The 23,051-nt window shown below is 39.7% G+C and overlaps 1 protein-coding gene across 2 annotated transcripts in view; it reads right to left on the bottom strand.

Moving 5' to 3' along the window:
- Positions 1-11,732, bottom strand: part of LOC126251749 (2-oxoisovalerate dehydrogenase subunit beta, mitochondrial) — an 80,006-nt gene extending 68,274 nt beyond the window's left edge. Inside the window, exons 1-2 of one of the 2 annotated variants that reach the window (XM_049952359.1) lie at positions 11,541-11,732; positions 569-646 (exon numbers count right to left, since the gene is read on the bottom strand). In XM_049952359.1, the coding sequence (XP_049808316.1) occupies positions 569-646; positions 11,541-11,664 (202 nt within the window). In that variant the 5' untranslated portion in view covers positions 11,665-11,732. Of the gene's footprint in view, positions 1-568; positions 647-10,662; positions 11,458-11,540 lie in introns of those variants that run through there. The other variant, XM_049952360.1, reaches the window with a different exon arrangement.
- Positions 11,733-23,051: the final 11,319 nt, after the last annotated feature.

Here is a 23,051-nt window from a genome sequence, read left to right on the forward strand (position 1 = left end):
AATAGTAACTGCAACATGTTTAAGTGAACTTAATATTCACTTTGTAGTAGTAACAGGTAAAAAACTTAATACAGTTCTCTTTTTGTTTTAAAAATTACCACAAGATATGATTACAACTACTACCAGCTTCAGAAACAAACTGGCTATCTTCAGAATCTGTATTTAACAAGCCGGATAAGATGAACAAAGCATCCATAACAAGCAGTGTCAAGTTCACAAGAATTGAATTTTACCATTAGCAATAAATGCCATTATGATATATGAAGAGATGACTGTAAAATGTGAAGTTGTTTTCTTTACATAATACACAACACTTTAGCGCCATTGCTGCATGCGAGAATTGCATATTGTTACAGGGGGTAAAAAAATAGAAAATAAGACACCACTGTCTTCAAGTCTACACAATGTGAGAGACTTCTACATGCAAACAATGCTATATTTTCTTTCTTAATTTTATCTAGAAGTTGCTCCATTTTAGCTTATTATCTTCAGCTAACATTAGTATTTAAACAGTCATTTAAAGTAAACTGAAAGTAATTTATATAGATTAAGAAGAGGAGAGTCATACCTGCAGAGGGATCCTTATCGAGTGTTATATCCATCGCATTGTTAATTGCCTGGAACATATTCATCTTCAGCGATTTCCCTTTTAAGAAAAAAAAAGTGAAATAAACACGACAAGTCAGTACAGTACGATAAAGAACACTGTCATCAATATCCTAAAGTTTGCCTGTTACGGAATGCCAAATAATATGAAACAAAATTTTCCATGTATGTTTAGTGAAGGCTCTTAATTTTCCTACAAAAACAAAAAAAAATATAAGTTATAATTATGTAATTAGTAGAGACTTGGTAGTGTTAACTGTGTCTAGACTAATGCAAAGATTCAGATTTCAGTCCTTGGTGGGTTTTGGGATTTCTTCCTAGCTGTCTACATCTAAATATATAATCTGCAAGCCATCTTATTGTGTGAGGCAGAGGGTCTTTTGTGTACCAATATCACTTCCCCGTTTTTCCACTCCTGTCTCACATGGTTCGCAGGAAGAACAACTGCTGATAAGTCTCAGTGAAGCTTGAATTTCTCTAACTTTATCTCCATGGCCTTTTCACGATATATAGACAGGAGGAAGCAATATGTCGTATTCACTCTTCTAGGAACACACATTCCTGGAATTATACCAGCAGACTATACCATGATGCGGAACACCTCTCTTGCAGTGTTTGCCTATGGAACTGACTGAGCATCTCTGTGACACATTTGCGACTACTAAATGGACATGTAATGAGATGTGCTGCTCTTCTTTGAATTTCCGCTATTTCCTGTATCAATCCCATCTGGTACAGATCCATGACTGATGAGCAATATTCAAGTATTGGCCAAATAAATGTTTCATATGCTGCTTCCTTTGTTTATGGACTATGTTTCCTGAAAATTCTTCCTATATATCTCAGTCTGTCATCTTCCTCACCCACAATCAATTTTATGTGGTTGTTTCACTTAAACTGGTCCATACATGTACTCCTAGATATTTTATGGAAGTAACTGCTTCCAGTGACTGTTCTGTAATCACATAATCATACAATAAACGGTCTTTTTATCTATCTATATGCACTATGTTACATTTGTTTATGAAGGAGGTCAATTACCTCTCCCTACGCTCCAATTTTTTCATCACAGGAATACTGCAACACACCATTTTACACATCAAGAGGTGCTCGTCTTTCACTGAAACTGAAGCTGAGCCAGTGGGACTCACTTCGCCTGTTTTGGGGAAAACTATTTTTGTCTGGTGTTAGGAGGAGGCAAACACAACGAGGCAAGCACAAAATAGTATGGATCTAATCTTTGGCAGTTCACACGTATGGCAAATGAAGGTACCCCTTAGGTAAATCGCAGCAAGGGGCAGGAAAGAACACCAGATGCACTCAGTGTTTATGACTAGGGGCCTCATTCAGGATGTTGAAGAGGCTATTCCAGCAGCTATTGAGGGAACAGGGTGCAACCAGCTGTAGATTATGGTGCACACTGGAATGAATGATGCCTGTTGTCTGGGCTCTGAGATCATTTCCTGTGTTATTCCAGCGATTAGAAGAGAAGTTTGAGAAGACCAGCCTTGTGTGTGGAGTTTCAGTGAAGCTCACAATTTGCAGCACTATCCTCAGGCCTGATCATGGCCCTTTGGAGTGGAAGGACTGAACCAGAGACTTCAAAGGTTCCGTGAAAAGCCAGGCTGCGGCTTCCTGGACTTGTGCCATAGGGTTGAGAATTGTAGGGTCCCCCTAAATAGATTGGGTGTGCACTACACATGCGAGCTGCTAATCAGGTAGCTGACTTCGTATGGGGTGCACACAAGGGCTTTTTAGATTAGGCGGCTCTCCATCCAATCCAGATAATGATATCTGTAGGAAACCCAGAAGTATCAGTGTAAGATTGAAAGAAATGCCTCCCACAGGTGAGAGTATTAAAATCCTAATGGAAAAGTGCCAAAGCATTCACACCACAGTTTGAAGCTCTCATGAAAAGCAGTGAAAGCTTGCGTGATACTAGGTACAAAAAGCTGGTTGAAATCTGAAATTGATAGCAGTGAGATTTTTGGGGAAAATTTAAGTGTATATCGAAAGGATAAGCAAATGGGAAATGTAGGTTGTGTATTTGTCACTGTAGACAAGAAACTCAAATCCATTAGGTAGAAACTGAAGCTGCATTTGAGATTTTTTGGGCAAGACACCGTATCAGGGGTGGGCATAAAATGACAATTGGATCCTTCTATCGCACACCAGAGTCATCTTCTGATGTAACTGAAAACTTCAGAGAAAACCTCAGTTCACTTATACGTAAGTTCCCCAATCATACTAAAATATCGGTGGAGACTTCAATCATCCAACAATTAATTGTGAAAATTACAGTTTCGTTGGTGGTGGGCGGGATAAGACATCATGTGAAACTTCACTAAATGTGTTCCCTGAAAACTACCAAGAACAGATAGTTAGGAACCCCACTCATGAAAGAAATATATTGGATCTAAAGGCAACAAACAGACCTGACCTCTCTTGGGGTGTCCACATTGAAACTGGTGTCAGTAACCATGAGGTGGTTGTGGCAACAACGATTACCAACGTATGTAGGACAACTAAAACAAGCAGAAAGATATGTATGTTCAGTAAACTAGATAAAAAATCTGTAGTGTCATATCTCAATGAGGAACCTGAAACTTTCAGCACAGAACAGGGGCATGTAGAGGAGCTTTGGCTCAAGTTTAAGAGAATAGTTGACCATGCAGTGGATAGATGGGTATCCAGTGAACAGTTCATAATGGGAGGGATCCTCCATGGAGTACAGTCACTGTTAAGAAACTTGTAAAGTAACAGAGATTACTGCATAATAGGTGTAAAACAAAGCAAGGGGCTATAGATGGAGAGATGCTGAATGAAATGTGTTTGTCTGTCAAGAGAGCAATGTGTGATGCCTTCAGTGACTACCGTAGAGAGAATATTGTCAAGTGATCTTTCACAGAACCCAAAGAAATTCTATTCACAAGGTAAAGGCTGTTAGTGGCACCTAAGTTCATGTCCAGCTACTAGTGAATGAGACAGGAACTGAAATTGAAGGTAGCAAAGTGAAAGCTTAAATGCTTAATTTTGTTTTCAAATGTTCCTTTATGAAGGAAAATCCAGAATAATTATCCCAATTTAATCCTTGTACCACTGAAAAAATAAATGAAATAAGTATAAGTGTCAGTGGTGCTGAGAGACAGCTGAAATCATTAATCTGAACAAAGCTGCAGGTCCCCATGGACACACTGTCAGATGCTGTACTGAAATTGCGGCTGAGTTAGCACCTCTTCTAACTGTAATCTAGATCATAGATCCCTCGAACAAAAAACCATAGCCAGATTTTGGAAGAAGGTACAGGTCACACAAGTCTACAAGAAGGGTAGCAGAAGTGATTCACAAAACCACCATCCAATATCCTTGACATCCATTTGTTGTAGAATCTTAGAATATATTCTGAGCTCAAACATAATGAGGTATTTCAAACAGAATGACCTCTTTAACCAGGATGGATTTAGAAAATATTGATCACATGAAACCCAACTCTCACTTTACTCGCACAACATACTGAAAGCTTTGGATCCAGGCAACCAGGTAGAGGCAGTGTATTTTGATTTCCAAAAAGCATTTGACTCAGTACTGCAGCTATGCTTATTGTCGAAAGTATGACCAAATGGGGTACCCAAGTGAAAATTGTGACAGGACTGAGGACTTTCTAGTAGGGAAGACACAGTATGTCATCTTAGGTGGAGAGTCATCGTCAGATGTGCACAAACAGACCTGGGGTGTGCCCCAGGGCAATGTGTTGGGACCCTTCCTGTCATATTGTATATTAATGGCCTTACAGACAATATTAATAGTAAAATCAGACTTTTTGCTGATGATGCAATTATCTATAAAGAAGTGCTATCTGGAAGAGACTGCAGAAATATTCAGTCAGATCTTGATATGGCGCAGAGATTGGCAACGTGCTCTAAATGTTTAGAAATGTAAAATTTTGCACTCCACAAAAAGAAAAAAAATATGCATTGTCCTATAATATCAATGAGTTGCTGTTGAAACTGGCCAACCCATACAAATACCTGGGTATAACACATTGTATGGATATGAAATGGAATTATCACATATGTTCAGTCGCATGTAAAGCATATTGTTGACTTCGTTTATTGGTAGAATACTTGGGAAGTGCAATCGGTCTACAAATGAGATTACTTACAAATCACTTGTGCGACCAGTGCTAGAATATTGCTTAAGTGTGTGGGACCTGTACCAGATAGGATTAACAAGGGATATTGAACATATACAGAGAAGGGCAGCATGAATGGTCAAAGGTTTGTTTAACCCATGGGAGAGTGTTATCAAGATACTGAAGGAACTGAGCTGGAAGACTCTTGATGATAGATGTAAACTATCCCGAGAAAGTCTGTTAAAAATGTTACAAGAAACGGCTTTAATTGACAACTTTAGGAATACACTACAAACTCCTATGTATTGCTCATATAAGGATCATGAGGATAAGATTAGAATAATTGCTGCACACACTCCATACGTGTATGGAACAAGAAGAAACCGTAATCACTGGTACAATGGGACGTAGCTTCTGCCATGCACTTCACGGTGGTTTGCAGAGCATAGATGAAGATTATAAAATACCCAAAAGCTCAAAAGAGGGTTTGGTTAACAGGTTTGTTTGCACACTATTCTATAACTACAGAGGGTTTTAAAAAATTGTTGTATTGAGATCAAGACTGTTTTAATTTTAATATATTCCATAAAGATTGCTGTTTTATATTCCACACAAATGTCTTCAAAAATACATATACATGCTGCTCCGCAACTCTGACAAATTTGAATGACACCCTTGTGTTTCATAATTTGACAAAAACTGCACAAAAGGCTATTTATTGACAAACAAGCCAGACTGGCACCCATCTTTGGCAGCAAATAGCAATATTTTGAAACTTTGTACTTTTACATTTTGTAAAATGGTTAATGTTACAGTTTGTAAAAGCTTCAAAACATTCTCATTTATTATATCTAGCTCCACAATGATCAAACTTGTTTGTGAATAAATAACCATGTTTTGATTTGTGAATCAGAATGACATTGTTCAAATACTAATATTCAGTTGATAGGAACATTAAATACTGCAGATTCTCAGATAATATACCACTGTTACCATGTTTACTGATCTCAAATTGGGTGTGATGTGGGCAAGTGTGTGGTACTGGACTCACCCTGAAATCTCGGTTGTAGTGACAGTCTGATCTGTAGTGTAGCCCACGGCCAATGTTATATTTGAAAGGGATAATCTGGTTTTGAATTGGTGAAGCCAACAAGTGTGAATGCCAAATAAACAATGTGATAACAGTCTGATGAATGTTTATGCAAGCCATATTGGACACACCTTTCATTATAAAAATTAAAACTGCAAGGTAAATTTAGAAACCTATATTAGATTATAGACATATATCTAAAAACAAAGATGAAGTAACTTACCAAACGAAAGTGATGGTATGTTGATAGAGACACTAACAGATACAAACACACACACACAAAATTCAGGCTTTCGCAATCCACGGTTGCTTCATCAGGAAAGAGGGAAGGAGAGGGAAAGACGAAAGGATGTGGGTTTTAAGGGAGAGGGTAAGGAGTCATTCCAATCCCGGGAGTGGGAAAAAGGGACAGGTATACACTCGTGTGTGTGTGTGTGTGTGTGTGTGTGTGTGTGTGTGTGTGTGTGTGTGTGCGCGCGCACGCGCGCACGCACGCACACCCCTGCACATATACCTGGTATATGTGCGGATGGATGGATGGATGGATGGATGGATGGATGGATGGATGTATGGATGTGTGTGTGTGTGTGTGTGTGTGTGTGTGTGTGTTATCACGAGTGTATACCTGTCCCTTTTTCCCCCCAAGGTAAGTCTTTCCGCTCCTGGGATTGCAATGACTCCTTACCCTCTCCCTTAAAACCCACATCCTTTCATCTTTCCCTCTCCTTCCCACTTTCCTGATGAAGCAACAGTGGGTTGCGAAAGCTTGAATTTTGTGTGTGTGTTTGTGTCTGTTAGTGTCCCTGTCAACATACCAACGCTTTCGTTTGGTAAGTTACATCATCTTTGTTGTTAGGTATATTTTTCCCACGTGGAATGTTTCCCTTGATATATTCATATCATTAATTAGATTATAGACAAGTATACAGTGAGTGTTTTGATGAATATTATTTACATATGCTGTACATAAACTATGAAAAAAGGAGAGGGTCCACTACATTACTTCTAACATAATTTACCTATCAAGTTCAAATAATTTAACTAGGATGACACTATGCATCTTTCAAATGGTAGTAATAAGATATTCTCAACAACTAATATGGCACACTTTTAAAACAAGTCTTTCTAGCAATTATTCTGCAATTGAAATCAAAGGTTGTGTTTACTAAGAAAAATTATTATCTTAAAATATCGCTTGCATGATAAATAGTTAAGACAGTGGCATTTGTACTTATACCATATTGTTGTTATGTGAATGATCTACAGAAAACACAATTAACCAAATAATTACTAAAATACAATATAATATAAGAGGGGAAATTCAAAACAAGAATGTTATATGTCCAAGTCAACAAGACAGCATAGCTTTCATTAGTACTGTTTCCTAACACTACATGTTGCTATTAACAACAGGCATAAAGATGGCTGGACTGAAAAAGCAAAAGTCTTAACAAGCTACAGAATTTAACACATTCCAACAGATGAGACAAAACCAGGCATACATAGCACAAAATTCTGATAGTTGTTGTTGGGATGTTTAAGGGGGACTAAACAGCTAAGGTCATCAGTCCCTTCTGATAGTTAACATGCTAACTGCCACAAGGCAGTTGCCACCATCCACAGCAAAGTTTCACCAGATAACATACGCTGGTGGTGGAACTTCCATAACAATGTGTGCGGCAGTCAATGTGTTAATCAGGGTTTTTTTATGTTACAATTTCAACTGATCTTAATATGGCAGTGAAAACATGTCAAGTCATGCTGATTAACATGAAGAAAGCTGTGCAATTTGAATACGACACACATACACTCAAGTGTTGGTGCATTTATTATTGGACAATCCTGATATGAGTAGAACACACATCATGAATAGAAAAATTTACTTGGTAAAATACCTATCCTTAACAAAAATAGGCCCTACAGTACGCTTTGGTGCATGTCTATCCTTACAGTTGAATTGTCACACATCTTAGTGTCACATGGAAAATTTGGATTCAATCCAATCAATTTGCAGGATCACTAAAACAACGTGCATTCAGTCTCATGAGAGACAGCTGAGGAGCTGCTTGAAGGAGAAGGAGTTGCTTTGATTTAGAAATTTGACATTACAGGCTGAGAGAAAGATGTGATAATAACAAACAGGCCCTTACACACAGATATGGTTGAAGCACAGTTGTCAGCTGACATCACCAGGGTCCTTGCATCCCAGTTTTGTGTGTCTAGTGTGACAGTGTTCCCCTCAATATCTTTGTTGTGATAGCAGACTCATGAATAGCTGAGCCCAAGATCTAAGATAGGGACATGGGAAGTGTCCAGTTCCACTCGTCTGCTTTGAACCATATGTAATGGTATTGTGATGTGTGAAATCTTTGTGGCAAAGTGTTTTTGAGTTTGCTTCAATGTTTTTAGATGTCATGTTGTAGTATTTGGTGGCATGCTCTTATGGTGGACGTTGAGGTCTGAAGTTATTTGTGTTATGTCTGGTATTCGGTTATTTGCCTCGAAGTAATCACCGTGTGAGGTGGTTGTTGGAAGAGCATGCTTTGTCACCAGTGAGTTACTTTTATTTATGGTTCAGGGCTTTATGAGTCTGTATTTGTCTTAGGTGTGATTAGTGTTGTGTATGGGTATGATGGAGAAATTCAATGGCTACTTGATCTGTGCTGCACTGGGCAATGACATGAGATAACTATTACATTATTGCAGCAATTTGGCTTGATTGTCAACTATGTGAGGTGTCATGCTTGTATTGCAATTATGAAGTTGACTGGAGTCTTGAACTCTCGTATCAGGGACCTGTACATGTGATGGTGTCACCATGACAATATTTGGTGATTCGTCTGACAGGGGACCTAGTTTGAGAGATCTAGTTGGCCACCAGGGAGATTGTTTTACTAACATATTACTTTTGTTATTGAGCCTCTTTAAATTTTTTTGAGCATGAGACAGGAGTCAGTATAAGAAGTGTGTTAGATTGATTATTTTTTTGTAGGGGAGTATATTCTGGGCATGTAAAGTACAGGGGCAAAGTGGGGAGCCTGGTGTGTTAGTGGTGATCGTCGAATCTAAATCTGGGAAGCTCTAGCATGGGATGGGTGGTTCTTGGGTTGGTTTGAGAGTGTGGGGATTGTTATTTAGGCACTGGGCTTCCAGAATGTGTTTTCCGGGTGTTGCATAGTCAGAGTAATGTAAGAGTGAACTTGTGGGGCTGATGGAAGATTGTACTGATGAGGAGTGGATTACTGTCACGTCTGATGCATTTTCTTCTAATAGGGTTTTGGGGAAAATGGGTTTTGAGCATTTGGCAGTAAGAGCGAGTGAGTCAGAGAGAGAGAGAGAGAGAGAGAGAGAGAGAGAGAGAGTGCTGGGAGGGGGGCAGAGGAAGAGGTGGGAGGAGGAGGAGTAGGAGTAGGAGGAGGAGGGTGGGATTTGTGTGCAAGGTTTTAGTATTGTTAACTTTGTCTGATCTGTGAAGGTTATGTGAAATTTGCAATACTGGGATTTTTGACTTGTGTTTGGATTCTTGTGTTTGGGTTCTTGGTGTCGATGACTTCATTTGAACTATATAGGTAAAGTGAAAATTGTGGTTTCACTTTCTGGAGTTGTGTGTGTGTTGGCTTTTTGGTACGAAAGGCTTCGTTTGAGCTATATAGGTCAAGTGAAATTCACAATACTGCATTTTGGTTTCTTCATATCAAGGACTTCATTTCAGCAATGTAGGTAAAGTGAAATGTGGGATTCTGTGGTTTTTGTGTTTGTAGCGCTCTGTCAGGTGTTTGATACTGTGGATAATATTTGTTTTTCATATTGTCATATATTTAGCTTGTCCCTGCCCTAAACCCCCATTTTCTCTCAGTTGTCCCATTAGTATCACTGTATTCCTGGGGTGAAATATTCTCATGTCATTTTTATTTTTGGTAGCATGTGTTATGTAGTGACATTATGGTCACCACATTGGATATGCTGGAAATATGGGTGCACGCCTTGTCGATGATGTCATGGGTTATAGGAGACAGGTGGAATATGATGCTTCAATAATGCCCTACAGTGGAATGGGCAGTGAAAATCTGATCAAGTTGGTGAAACCAATGAAAGCAAAGGTGAAATAAAGGTTATGGTATAGCATAGCTTGAGGACTATGGCATTTGCTTCACTGTAATATCCTGTCCAACTAAGACAGACTTTGGTAAATTTGAGACATGGCAGGCCATCAAAGTTCTTATGTACTGAATATATTTCTCTTCTCATTAGTCACAAGATCTCTATTTCATTACATTCACAGCCCTACTCTGAATTTCACTACAGGGGGCATTTCTCATTGTATCACATACTATGTTTTTTCCTGCTCCAATTACATATGCTTTTAGATTTTTTATCAATCTCTTGTGCCTTCCTTTCACTGTGCAAATGTATTCTGAAACACTAAATTAAACAGTGACTGCAGAAGTTTAAATTGCGAAGAATCAAATAATTTTGAAACAGATCTGATCATGCATCTGTGGTGAACAGCAACTCGGCCACTTATTCAATAACATAATTTATGATATATTCTCTTATTCTGCCCATCTCCTACCTAGGACTACATGCACTAGCAACACTTTCTTGAAAGAGCTAGGAGCAATCCTCTGGAGTTACAACAGCTCATGCAGAAATTAAACACAAAGCTCATATTTATCATTACTGTTCAGTTAGTTGCTAACTAAGTAATGTTCGAACACAGTGAAATGAAAGTGTCAATTCTACCAAGGATTTAGCAGTTTAATGTCAAAACATTTTTCAGAAGTCCTGATACAAGAACGAAACAAAATTTACACAGATTTGCATGAACACCAACCTGCTGAGGTGATGCTCTTCTCTTCAACACTTTTTCTGTTCAGTTACCTCTGCAAAAATCAACAGTTCACATTGCCAAGCCTATTGTCGGGAACACGTCACACGAAGAGCCAGTCGTGCAGATGCTGATTCAGTCGATAAATCTACCAAAGTGAAGAATTACATTTCACCGACACAAAATGAGCTTTAAACTGCTGTGCTGTGACCCTCAGTTATGAAATGTACTAGCAGCTGTATGTACAATGATTACTAGGTTTGGGAGTTTGACGCATTTAATAGGAATATCTCAACTACAGACGGACTATGACCACCCTATTTATATTTTCATTCCTTGTATGGAAGCTCCTGTGAGTAGGTACGGTTCAATGCGTAATGTCATTTCACTGCGGCAATTCTTGTTGAGAATCTCCACATAGTGAACACGAAGACGCCTCGCGGCGACTGAAACTCACGTTGGGTACCACCTCATCTAACCCATTTTTTTTATATTGTCGTTATGTTTTCCAGTTTTAATAACACATATTGTCAGGTGGAAATAGCAGAAGACGATTCTTCTGTACGATAAATCTCAACGATGTTAATGTTAAAATTACATTCCCTGCTGGTGTCTTCCTAGATTACTAATATTTACAAATTAACTTTGTTTTTGTTATGTTTCAGGCACGACTGCATATTCCATTCTGCTATTCAGTTACATTTACGTATGCTATGTAAAAATCGAGCAGCTTATTGTTAACAACAGCTACAATATATCTAAACAAAACAGTTCCCAACAAACTCTAGTTTTCAACACAACAAAGTGATAATTTGCTGCGTTCCATGGCATATTCATTCGTTGACAACAGTCTAACCACCATGTACAACTGTTCCGATATTAACCTTTATCCGACGTTATTCCATCAGGGTAATACTTGAAGTGCGACGACTTCCGTATAAAAATGAACTTATTGGACTGCGTTAGAAACTTATTGCTAATCGTAGCTAAACACTTCAATGCTCTCATTGCAAACACTCCGAACTGCACTCAGAAATCAAAACGTGTCGAGGACGTGGTGCTGCCCGCTGCGGATATGTTTCTGCAGCACTGAACCGCTGCCAACCTCCCAGTAGCTTACCGTTATTATGGTATTTAATAAAGTTTGTCTTGATATATATATATATATATATATATATATATATATATATATGGTGTGAGTGTGTATGTTTATTATACGAAAATGTGCTCGATATATGTTCCAAACATTTTGCTCTGCAGAAGTTTGTTTACTTGCTGATGTACAGGTGCAGAATACCATACGCCCTCCCACATTCAATGATGTCTGCGCAGATATCCGCACAAAAGGAAGTGCATTCAATAAATCGCGGCATATGTGGTGTGTAAACACAACAAAAGTTCAATCTACTGCTCGCTCGCCAACTGTCGGTGTAGAAAAGACATTTCGGGAGCAGGCGACGAGGCTATTGTAACCTCAAACTTTATTTCATTTATCAAAGAATTCGTAATGGATAAAATTCTGTGTCCTGTGTTCGCAACTCGTGTTGCAAACAGAATTCAAGAAACAGAAAGACCTATCAAAATGGTATATGTAGACAGCGGCAGCTTAAGAGAAGGCAGTTTTCGCATATAAATTTAGTTCGCGAGTTGCAGGTGGAAATTGACGATTGGCGTAATTATTTCCGGTGGAATTGGAAACATATAATTCCCCTTTGATGTTCAGAACCTGTCATATAATACTGAACAGGCAACAGAAAGAAGCTAAATTAGCTAGAATTCTCAACTGCAATTTCGAAACGAGCTTTGAGTGAAATCATACCCAACACATTAGAAGCTATTTACTCTGTCTTGAAGCAAGATTTCACGAAGGCAGGTAAAGTGTATCAATTCTGTAATAAATCAATTCTGACAAGCTATAAATAACATTTTTATAGTTAACTCAGTATATTCTTAGAAATTATAGGTGTGGCCAATGAGCTGTAGTTTAGTTTGTTTCTTAGCAGGAATTTTCACTGCCTGAAGACTACCAACAACCTGTTGCAGGCTTTTGCGCCAAAATGTAACTCCATTCTGAATTCTAGACATGGATTCGTAATCTACCCAAAAAGTCTTACTTCTAGTATTGTGGTAGTGCATTCTACAGTTCACCCCTAATTCACTCTCGTTGTGCAAACAAGGCAGCCCTTGAGTGCAAGATCGCAAGTTCAGTCTTTCGTATGGCTAATTTGAAAGTTGTCAACATTTTTTTTTTTTTTTTTTGAGTCATCAGTCTTCTGACTAGTATGCTGCGGCCCGCCACGAATTCGTCTCCTGTGCCAACCTCTTCATCTCAGACTAGCACTTGTAACCTACGTCCTCAATTATTTGCTGGATGTATTCCAATCTCTTGTGTTCCTCTACAGATTTTTTCCTCTACAGCCCTCTCTAGTACCATGGAAGTCATTCCCTGACGGCCCGCATCTCGTGGTCGTGCGGTAGCGTTCTCGCTTCCCACGCCCGGGTTCCCGGGTTCGATTCCCGGCGGGGTCAGGGATTTTCCCTGCCTCGTGATGGCTGGGTGTTGTGTGATGTCCTTGGGTTAGTTAGGTTTAAGTAGTTCTAAGTTCTAGGGGACTGATGACCATAGCTGTTAAGTCCCATAGTGCTTGGAGCCATTTGAACCATTCCCTGACGTCTTAACAGATGTCCTATCATCCTGTCTCTTTTCCTTGTCAGTGTTACCCACATATTCTTTTCCTCTGCGATTCTGTGCAGAACCTCCTCTTTCCTTACATTTTAAGTCCACATAATTTTCAACATTCGCCTGTAGCATCACATTTCAAATGCTTCGATTCTTTTCTGTTCCAGTTTTCCCACAGTCCATGTTTCACTACCATACAATGCTGTGCTCCAGATGTACATCCTCAGGAATTTCTACCTCAAATTAAGTCCTATGTTTGATGCTACTAGACATCTCTTGGCCAGGAATGTCCTTTTTGCCAGTGCTACTCTGTTTTTGATGTCCTCCTTGCTCTGTCTGTAATTGGTTATTTTGCTGTTTAGGTAGTAGGATTCCTTCGTGACCATCAGTCCTGATGTTAAACTTCTCTCTGTTCTCATTTCTGCTACTTCTCATTACTTTGGTCTTTCTTCGATTTATCTCAATCCATATTCTGTACTCATTAGACTGTTCATTCAATTCAGCAGATCATGTAGCTCTTCTTCACTTTTATTCAGGGTAGAAATATCATCAGCGAATCATGTCATTGATATCATTTCACCTTGCATTTTAATTCCACTCCCGAACCTTTCGTTTATTTTCGTCATTGCTCCTCCGGTGTACAGATTGAACAGTAGGGGCGAAAGACTACATTCCTATCTTACACCCTTTTTAATCCGAGCGCTTCGTTCTTGGTCGTTCATGCTTATTATTCCCTCTTGGCTCTTGTACATATTGTATGTTACCCATCCTTCATTATAGCTTACCCCTGTTTTTTTCAGAGTTTTGAACATCTTGCACCATTTTACATTATCAAACGCTTTTTCCAGGCCGACCAACACTATGAATGTGTTTTGATTTTTCTCTAGTCTTGCTTCCATTATCAGCACCAAAGTGAGAATTGCCTCTCTGGTGCATTTACCATTTCTAAAGCCAAACTGATCATCATCTAAGACATCCTCAATTTTGTTCTGCATTCTTCTGTATATTATTCTTGTCAGCAACTTAGATGCATGAGCTGTTAAGGTGATTGTACGATAACTCTCGCACTTGTCAGCTCTTGCAGTCTTTGGAATTAGATGGATGATATTTTTCCGAAGTCAGATAGTATGTCGCCAGACTCGTGCATTCTACACAGCAAAGTGAATAGTAGTTTTGTTGCCACTTCCCCTAATGATTCCAGAAATTCTGATGGCATGTTATCTATCCCTTCTACTTTATTTGATCATAAGTCCTCCAAAGATCTCTTAAATTCTGATTCTAATACTGCATCCCCTTCCTTTTCTAAACCGACTCCTGTTTCTTCTTCTATCAAATCTGACAAGTTCTCCCTCATGGGAGCCTTCAATGTATTCTTTCCACCTACCTGCTCTCTCAACTGCTTTTAACAGTGGAATTCTCCCTGCACTCTTAACCCTTTCAGACCCAAATTATTCTCAGCCATGAAAAAAAATATCTATTCATTGTAATAGGTAAAAATGGGTATTATAAACATAATAAATCCAACAAAATCACTGAAAACATTTTTATTTACATTTTACAGAATGTCCATTGTAATGGACAAAGAGTATCAACGGTTGTTACATCCTGCATTGTGGAACATTTTGAAACAATTCCTTCCATTGACAAAACATAGATGAACATTACATTTCTCACAAAATACATGAGTTTTATTCTTACAACTAGGCATTTTACACCTTGAAGCTTCTGTATTATCATGGTACTCAGGAAAATGGCCAGTAAGATCTCAGTTCTTGCTCTTTTTGCTTTTATGTCCTGTATATCACTACTTGGTCTGCCACGTGTCACTTTGGTACTAGTGCCCATTTTTACAAGAGCCTCTCCTATTCTCATCTTAAAACGAAGCAAATCCATTGTCTCTTTCTCTCCCACTGATTCAGTATTTCTTTTGTATTCCAACCAACAGTTCACACACACTACAGCGTGGAACAACATTCTCAATGTCCATTTTCTAGATTTAATAGAAATCCTATACATGCTAATTAACATATCTATTTTGTCAACACCACCCATAGCATGGTTGTAACGATGTACAACTTCAGGCCGTGAGACAGAAACAAATGTCTTTCTTGATTTTTCCCAGTGTTGTACTTCATCTTGACTACCACATCCTACAAAATTTGATGCCAGAACTACTGGTCTGTTGTCAAACCATTTACACATTATCACTGCTTCATGCATGCTCACCACTTCTTCAGAAAAACCACGCCCTTTCTTTTTCAAATCCTTATCACTGGTGAAAGGTACATGTGACATAGTCTTGCTGTTCCTGCTGCATATATATTTTTTATTTTTAATATTTCTAGTTGAATGTTGTGAAGAAATTATCAAAATATAAATAAGCATGTTCCCTGTTAATTCTCTCAACAAGTTTTAGAACAATAGATGCCCCTAAACCAAACTTTTTTACAAAAGTGTTAGAGATTTCTGGAGTATCTCTTTAGTACAACAGAAAGTGATAGCACAGACCACTTCTTCCACATAATAAAAACAGTTTTATACCCCAAGGTTTAGGCTTTCCCTTACAATACTGCTTTACTCCTAAATGACCTTTGAAAGGAATCATTTGCTCATCAACACATAATTCTTCCTCAATCTGTAGTTCCAAACATCTACATCTAATACAATCATAAATGGGTCTCACTTTGTAAAATTTGTCTTTGCAATTTTCTTGCCTTGCCAAATTGTCAACTACATGGAAATTTGATCTCAGTTGGAAAAATCTCTTTCTTGACATACTTTCCACAAAGAGATCTAAATGCAATGCTGAATCCCAATACATTCTACCGCTGGGGTATTTCAAGCATCCCATAATTTTATGAAGTCCTAGGAAAGCCTTTATTTCCGTTACATTTGTCGGTGTAAATGTTTTCCCATGTTGCAATGCATACATGTTGGTTTTTCCAACCATATTTTCTAAGCAAGCATGAGAAATGTACTCTGAAAAATATTCAATGGGTGTCATATCACTCTCTGATGGCTGCACTGAATACTGGTCTTCACCTATAGGTGTGCTTTGGAGTGTAGGCGATTTTCTTCTCCATCTAATATCACTTTTTTTCAGTAAACACCCACTCAGATGGAATAATAGAGTCTTCAACATTTGAGTCCTGTGCATAAGTATGATTTTGATCATCTTCTTCTGTGCTGCAACTATCGTCCTCCAGTTGTTCCTCTTCGTAGTTTGTGACTACATCAGCACCTAAAAATGACAATGCAGTATAGCAACAACCAGGTCAATATATATATATATATATATATATATATATATATATATATATATATATATATATATATATAATAGTCAGGTGAGATTGATAGTTTTATTATTACATACCAGGTCTAGTGCATTGTGGAATAGATTCTGCATCATCAGGGCCGCTTTCATCGTTTTCTGAGAGCTCTAAGTCAGTAACCTCACCTGACATCAGCAAATCCAGTATTTGGGAAGCATCCCTCTCAATATGATAAAATTCTGAAAAATCAATACGTCAGATGTAAGCAATTTCATGAACAGTGTTGAAACAAGACGCAAATACCAAGTCTGAAGCAATAACATCAAGACAACTACTGCAATATTGTACATAAATGCTTGGAATTTTATCTACTGAACCTTTGGTAACATAAAATAAATTAGTTTCGTCCCCTACGTTACAAAAAAAGTCGCAGTTGCATCACAGAAGTTATTTTCATATATCAGAGATACATTACAAGCGCACAAGTAAAAACAACCATTGGGACTAAATGTCCATTTCAATTGACATCAGTTTTGTAACGTCGATAATACAGTAATTTTCCGAAGCATGTATCTAATTTTGCTATAGAAAGTATCCAAAACCTTACTAAAACAAATAAAACTTAAAAACAAGGGGAACTCTAACCTTTAAACATGTAAAATTGGTCGAAATATGTACCCACCTTTTACATGCTTCCTCTGTGCGGCCATCTTGTCTCAAACAACGTCCAAATACTTCGTGACTTCACCACTAGATGGCAGGATCGCCCATCAGATTGAACCACAAGACTTCCATTGCGACGTACAAGCAAGCCTAAAAACATCTGTGCTCTCAGATATGAGATATTACTCTCGAAAAGTAGTGTCCATTGAAATGGACAAGGGGTCTGAAAGAGTTAATGTTATCACCCTTGCTTTTAGTTTCACTGAAGGGTAGTTTTGGCTTTTCTATAAGCTCAGTCAGTCCTTCTGACAATGATTTCTTTTACGATTGCTTCACATTTTTCATGGAAACATTTCATCTTAGCTTCCCTGCACTTCCTATTTATTTCATTCCTCAGCGACTTCTATTTCTGTATTCCTGAATTTCCCTGAACATTTTTGAACTTTCTTCTCTCGTCGATCAGCTGAAGTATTTCTTCTGTTACCAATAGTTTCTTTGCAGTTACTTTCTTTGTACCTATGTTTTTCTTTCCAAATTCTGTGATTGCCGTTTTTAGAGATGTCTGTTCACTTCAACTGTACTGCCTACTCAGCTATTCCTTATTGCTGTATCTATAGCCTTAGAGAATTTCAAGTGTATCTCATAATTCTTTAGTACTGCTCTTTCCCACTTCTTTGGATATAGATTCTTCCTGACTAATCTCTGGAACTTCAGCCTACTCTTCATCACTACTACGTCGTGATCTGAATCTATATTTGTTCTTGAATACACCTTACAATTCAGTATCTGATTCTGTAATTTCTGTCTGACCATGATGTAAGCTAACTGAAATCTTTCCGTATCACCCAGCCTTTTCCAAGTATACCTCCTTCTCTTGTGATTCTTGAACAGAGCATTCGATCTTGCTAGCTGGAATTTATTACAGAACTTTATCCTCTGTCATTTCTTGTCCCAAGTTCATATTCTCCTGTAACCTTTTCTGCTACTCCTTCCCCTGCAACTGCATTCCAGTCCCCCATGACTACTAGATTTTCATTACCCTTTACGTAATGTATTATCCTTCCAGTCCCCCATGACTACTAGATTTTCATTTCCCTTTACGTAATGTATTATCCTTTCAATATCCTCATACACTTTCTCTCTCTTTTCATCTTCAGCTTGCAGCATTTCGCATGTATACCTCAACTATCATTGTCGGTGTTGACTTTCCATCCATTCTGATAAGAACAACCCAAATCACTGGGTTGTTCACAGTAACACACTCTTTGCCCTACCTGCCTATTCATAACGAATCCTACTTCCATTCTTCCATTTTTCTGCTGCTGTTGAAATTACCCTTTACTCATCTGCCAGAAATCCTTGTCTTACTTCCATTTTTCCTCACTGACCCCTACTATTTCTAGATGGAGCCTTTGCATTTCCCTTTTCAAATTTTCTTGCTTCCATACCACATTCAAGCTTCTGACACTCAACGCCCCAACTGATAGAACGTTATCCTTTCACATGTACATCTACGTTTTTACTCCGCAAGCCACTTAACGGTGTGTGGCGGATGGCACTTTAAGTGCCACTGTCATTACCTCCCTTTTCTGTTCCAGTCGTGTATAGTTTGCGGGAAGAACGACTGCTGGAAAGCCTCCGTGCGCGCTCGAATCTCTCTAATTCTACATTCGTGATCTCTTCGGGAGGTATAAGTAGGGGGAAGCAATATATTCGATACCTCATCCAGAAACGTACCCTCTCGAAACCTGGACAGCAAGCTACACCGCGATGCAGAGTGCCTCTCTAGCAGAGTCTGCCACTTGAGTTTGCTAAACATCTCCGTAACGCTATCACGGTTACCAAATAACCCTGTGACGAAACGCGCCGCTCTTCTTTCGATCTTCTCTATCTCCCCTGTCAACCTGACCTGGTATGGATCCCACACTGATGAGCAATACTCAAGTATGGGTCGAACGAGTGTTTTGTAAGCCCCCTCCTTTGTTGATGGACTACATTTTCTAAGTACTCTCCCAATGAATCTCAACCTGGCACCTGCCTTACCAACAATTAATTTTATATGATCATTCCACTTCAAATCGTTCGGCACGCATAGTCCCAGATATTTCACCAAAGTAACTGCTACCATTGTTTGTTCCGGTATCATATAATCGTACAATAAAGGATCCTTCTTTCTATGTATTCGCAATACATTACATTTGTCTATGTCAAGGGTCAGTTGCCACTCCCTGCACCAAGTGCCTATCCACTGCAGATCCTGTATTTCGCTGCAAATTTCTAATGCTGCAACTTTTCTGTATACTACAGCATCATCCGCGAAAAGCTGCATGGAACTACCGACACTATCTACTAGGTCATTTATATATATTGTGAAAAGCAATGGTCCCATAACAATTCCCTATGGCACGCCAGAGTATACTTTAACGTCTGTAGACGTCTCTCCATTGAGAACAACATATTGCGTTCTGTTTGCTAAAAACTCTTCAATCCAGTCACACAGCTGGTCTGATATTCCGTAAGCTCATACTTTGTTTTTCAGGCGGCAGTGCGGAACTGTATCGAACACCTTCCGGAAGTCAAGGAAAATGGCATCTACCTGGGAGCCAGTATCTAATATTTTCTGGGTCTCATGAACAAATAAAGCGAGTTGGGTCTCACACGATCGCTGTTTCCGGGATCCATGTTGCTTCCTACAGAGTAGATTCTGGGTTTCCAGAAATGACATGATACGAGAGCAAAAAACATGTTCTAAAATTCTACAACAGATCGATGTCAGAGATATACATCTATAGTTTTGCGCATCTGCTCGACGACCCTTCTTGAAGACTGGGACTACCTGTGCTCTTTTCCAATCATTTGGAACCTTCCGTTCCTCTAGAGACTTGCAGTACATGGCTGTTAGAAGCGGGGCAAGTTCCTCCGCATACTCTGTGTAGAATCGAACTGGTATCCTGTCAGGTCCAGTGGACTTTCCTCTGTTGAGTTATTTCCGTTGCTTTTCTATTCCTTGGACACTTATTTCGATCTCAGCCATTTTTTCGTTTGTGCGAGGATTTAGAGAAGGAACTGCAGTGCGGTCTTCCTCTGTGAAACAGCTTTGGAAAAAGGTGTTTAGTATTTCAGCTTTATGCGTGTCATCCTCTGTTTCAATGCCATCATCATCCCAGAGTGTCTGGATATGCTGTTTCGAGCGACTTACTGATTTAACGTAAGACCAGAACTTCCTATGATTTTCTGTCAAGTCGGTAAATTGAATTTTACTTTCGAATTCACTGAACGCATCACGCATAGCCATCCTTACGCTAACTTTGACATCGTTTAACTTCTATTTGTCTGAGAGGTTTTGGCTGCGTTTAAACTTGCAGTGAAGCTCTCTTTGCTTTTGCAGTAGTTTCCTAACTTTGTTGTTGAACCACGGTGGGTTTTTCCCGTCCCTCACAGTTTTACTCGGCACGTACCTGTCTAAAACGCATTTTACAATTGACTTGAACTTTTTCCATAAACACTCAACATTGTCAGTGTCAGAACAGAAATTTTCGTTTTGATTTGTTAGGTAGTCTGAAATCAGCCTTCTATTACTCTTGCTAAACAGATAAACCTTCCTCCCTTTTTTTATATTCCTATTTACTTCCATTTTCAGGGATGCTGCAGTGGACCTTATGATCACTGATTCCATGTTCTGCGCTTACAGAGTCGAAAAGTTCGGGTCTGTTTGTTATCAGTTGGTCCAAGATGTTATCTCCACGAGTCGGTTCTCTGTTTAATTGCTTGAAGTAATTTTCGGATAGTGCACTCAGTATAATGTCACTCGATGCTCTGTCCCTACCACCTGTCCTAAACATCTGAGTGTCCCAGTCTATATCTGGTAGATTTAAATCTCCACCTAAGACTATAATATGCTGAGAAAATTTATGTGAAATGTATTCTGGATTTTCTCTCAGTTGTTCTGCCACTAATGCTGCTGAGTCGGGAGGTCGGTAAAAGGAGCCAATTATTAACCTAGATCGGTTGTTGGGTGTAACCTCCACCCATAATAATTCACAGGAACTATCCACTTCTACTTCACTACAGGATAAACTACTACTAACAGCGACAAACACGCCACCCCCGGTTGCATGCAATCTATCCTTTCTAAACACCATCTGTGCCTTTGTAAAAATGTCGGCAGAATTTATTTCTGGTTTCAGCCAGCTTTCCGTACCTATAACGATTTCAGCTTCGAAGCTTTCTATCAGTGCTTGAAGTTCTGGTACTTTACCAACGCAGCTTCGACAGTTAACAATTACAATACCGATTGCTGCTTGGTCCCCGCATGTCCTGACTTTGCCCCGCACGCTTTGTGGCTGTTGCCCTTTCTGTACTTGCCTGAGGCCATCTAACCTAAAAAACCGGCCAGTCCACGCCACACCACCCCTGCTACCCGTGTAGCCGCCTGCTGTGTGTAGTAGACTCCTGACCTACCCAGCGGAACCCGAAGCCCCATCACCCTATGGCGCAAGTCGAGGAATCTGCAGCCCACACGGTCGCAGAACCGTCTCAGCCTCTGATTCAGACCCTCTACACGGCTCTGTACCAAAGGTACGCAGTCAGTCTTGTCAACGATGCTGCTAGTGAGACTGGCATTCTTCACCAAATCAGATAGCCGCCGGAAGCCAGAGAGGATTTCCTTTGATCCATAGCGACACACATCATTGATGCCAACATGAGCGACCACCTGCAGACGGGTGCACCCTGTACCCTTCATGGCATCCGGAAGGACCCTTTCCACATCTGGAATGACTCCCCCCAGTATGCACACGGATTGCACATTGGTTTTCTTCCCCTCTCTTGCTGCCATATCCCCAAGGGGCCCCATTACGCGCCTGACGTTGGAGCTCCCAACTACCAGTAAGCTCACCATCTGCAACCGCTCAGATCTTGCAGACTGAGGGGCAACTTCTGGAACAGGACAAGCTGCCATGTCCAGCCAAAGATCAGTATCAGCCAGAGACAGAGCCTGAAACCAGTTTGTCAGACAAACTGGAGAGGCCTTCCGTTCAGCCATCTGGAATGTCTTTCACCCCCTGCCACACCTCGAGACGACCTCCCGCTCTACCATGGGTGAGGGGTCAGCCTTAATGTGGACAGTATCCTAAGCAGCCACAGCCGTAGTCTGATCGGGGGATGCATGGGACAAGCTGGCTGTCCCTGACAAACCCCCACAGTGATGCCCATTGGCAACAGCCTCAAGCTGTGTGACCGAAGCCAACACCGCCCGAAGCTGGGAGCGAAGGGATGCCAACTCAGCCTGCATCTGAACACAGCAGTCGCAGTCCCTATCCATGTTAAATACTGTTGTGCAAAGAACGTCTGAACTAATCTACAGAGAGCACAAACAATACGACACAAAATTTAAACGGTTATTAAAATACAAGATTGCCTAGTAAATGCAGTAGTGCTGCTACTTGCGCACTGCTGACACACTGCTCGGCGGAAGAAGGAGACTACGCGATTTCACACTATTCAGATACTAAAACGCGATGCTACAACTCTCAAATTTATGAATTAAACAATGCAGGTACCCAAAAACACGCGAAGAAATTAAGAATTAAACTATGTAACAAATAAGTGAGCTAAGAGTATACGACTGGCTACTGGCCGCTGCTTATCCAACGGCGACAGGGAGCACACTGGCTGTGACCAACCGACACTGGCCGTTCAAAACAAAAACAGAAGACAGACGACTACTCGATTTACACTATTCAGGTACTAAAACGCGATGCTACAATTACTTTGGT

This window comes from Schistocerca nitens, chromosome 4 (assembly GCF_023898315.1).
Source record: "Schistocerca nitens isolate TAMUIC-IGC-003100 chromosome 4, iqSchNite1.1, whole genome shotgun sequence".
Lineage (NCBI taxonomy): Eukaryota > Metazoa > Arthropoda > Insecta > Orthoptera > Acrididae > Schistocerca > Schistocerca nitens.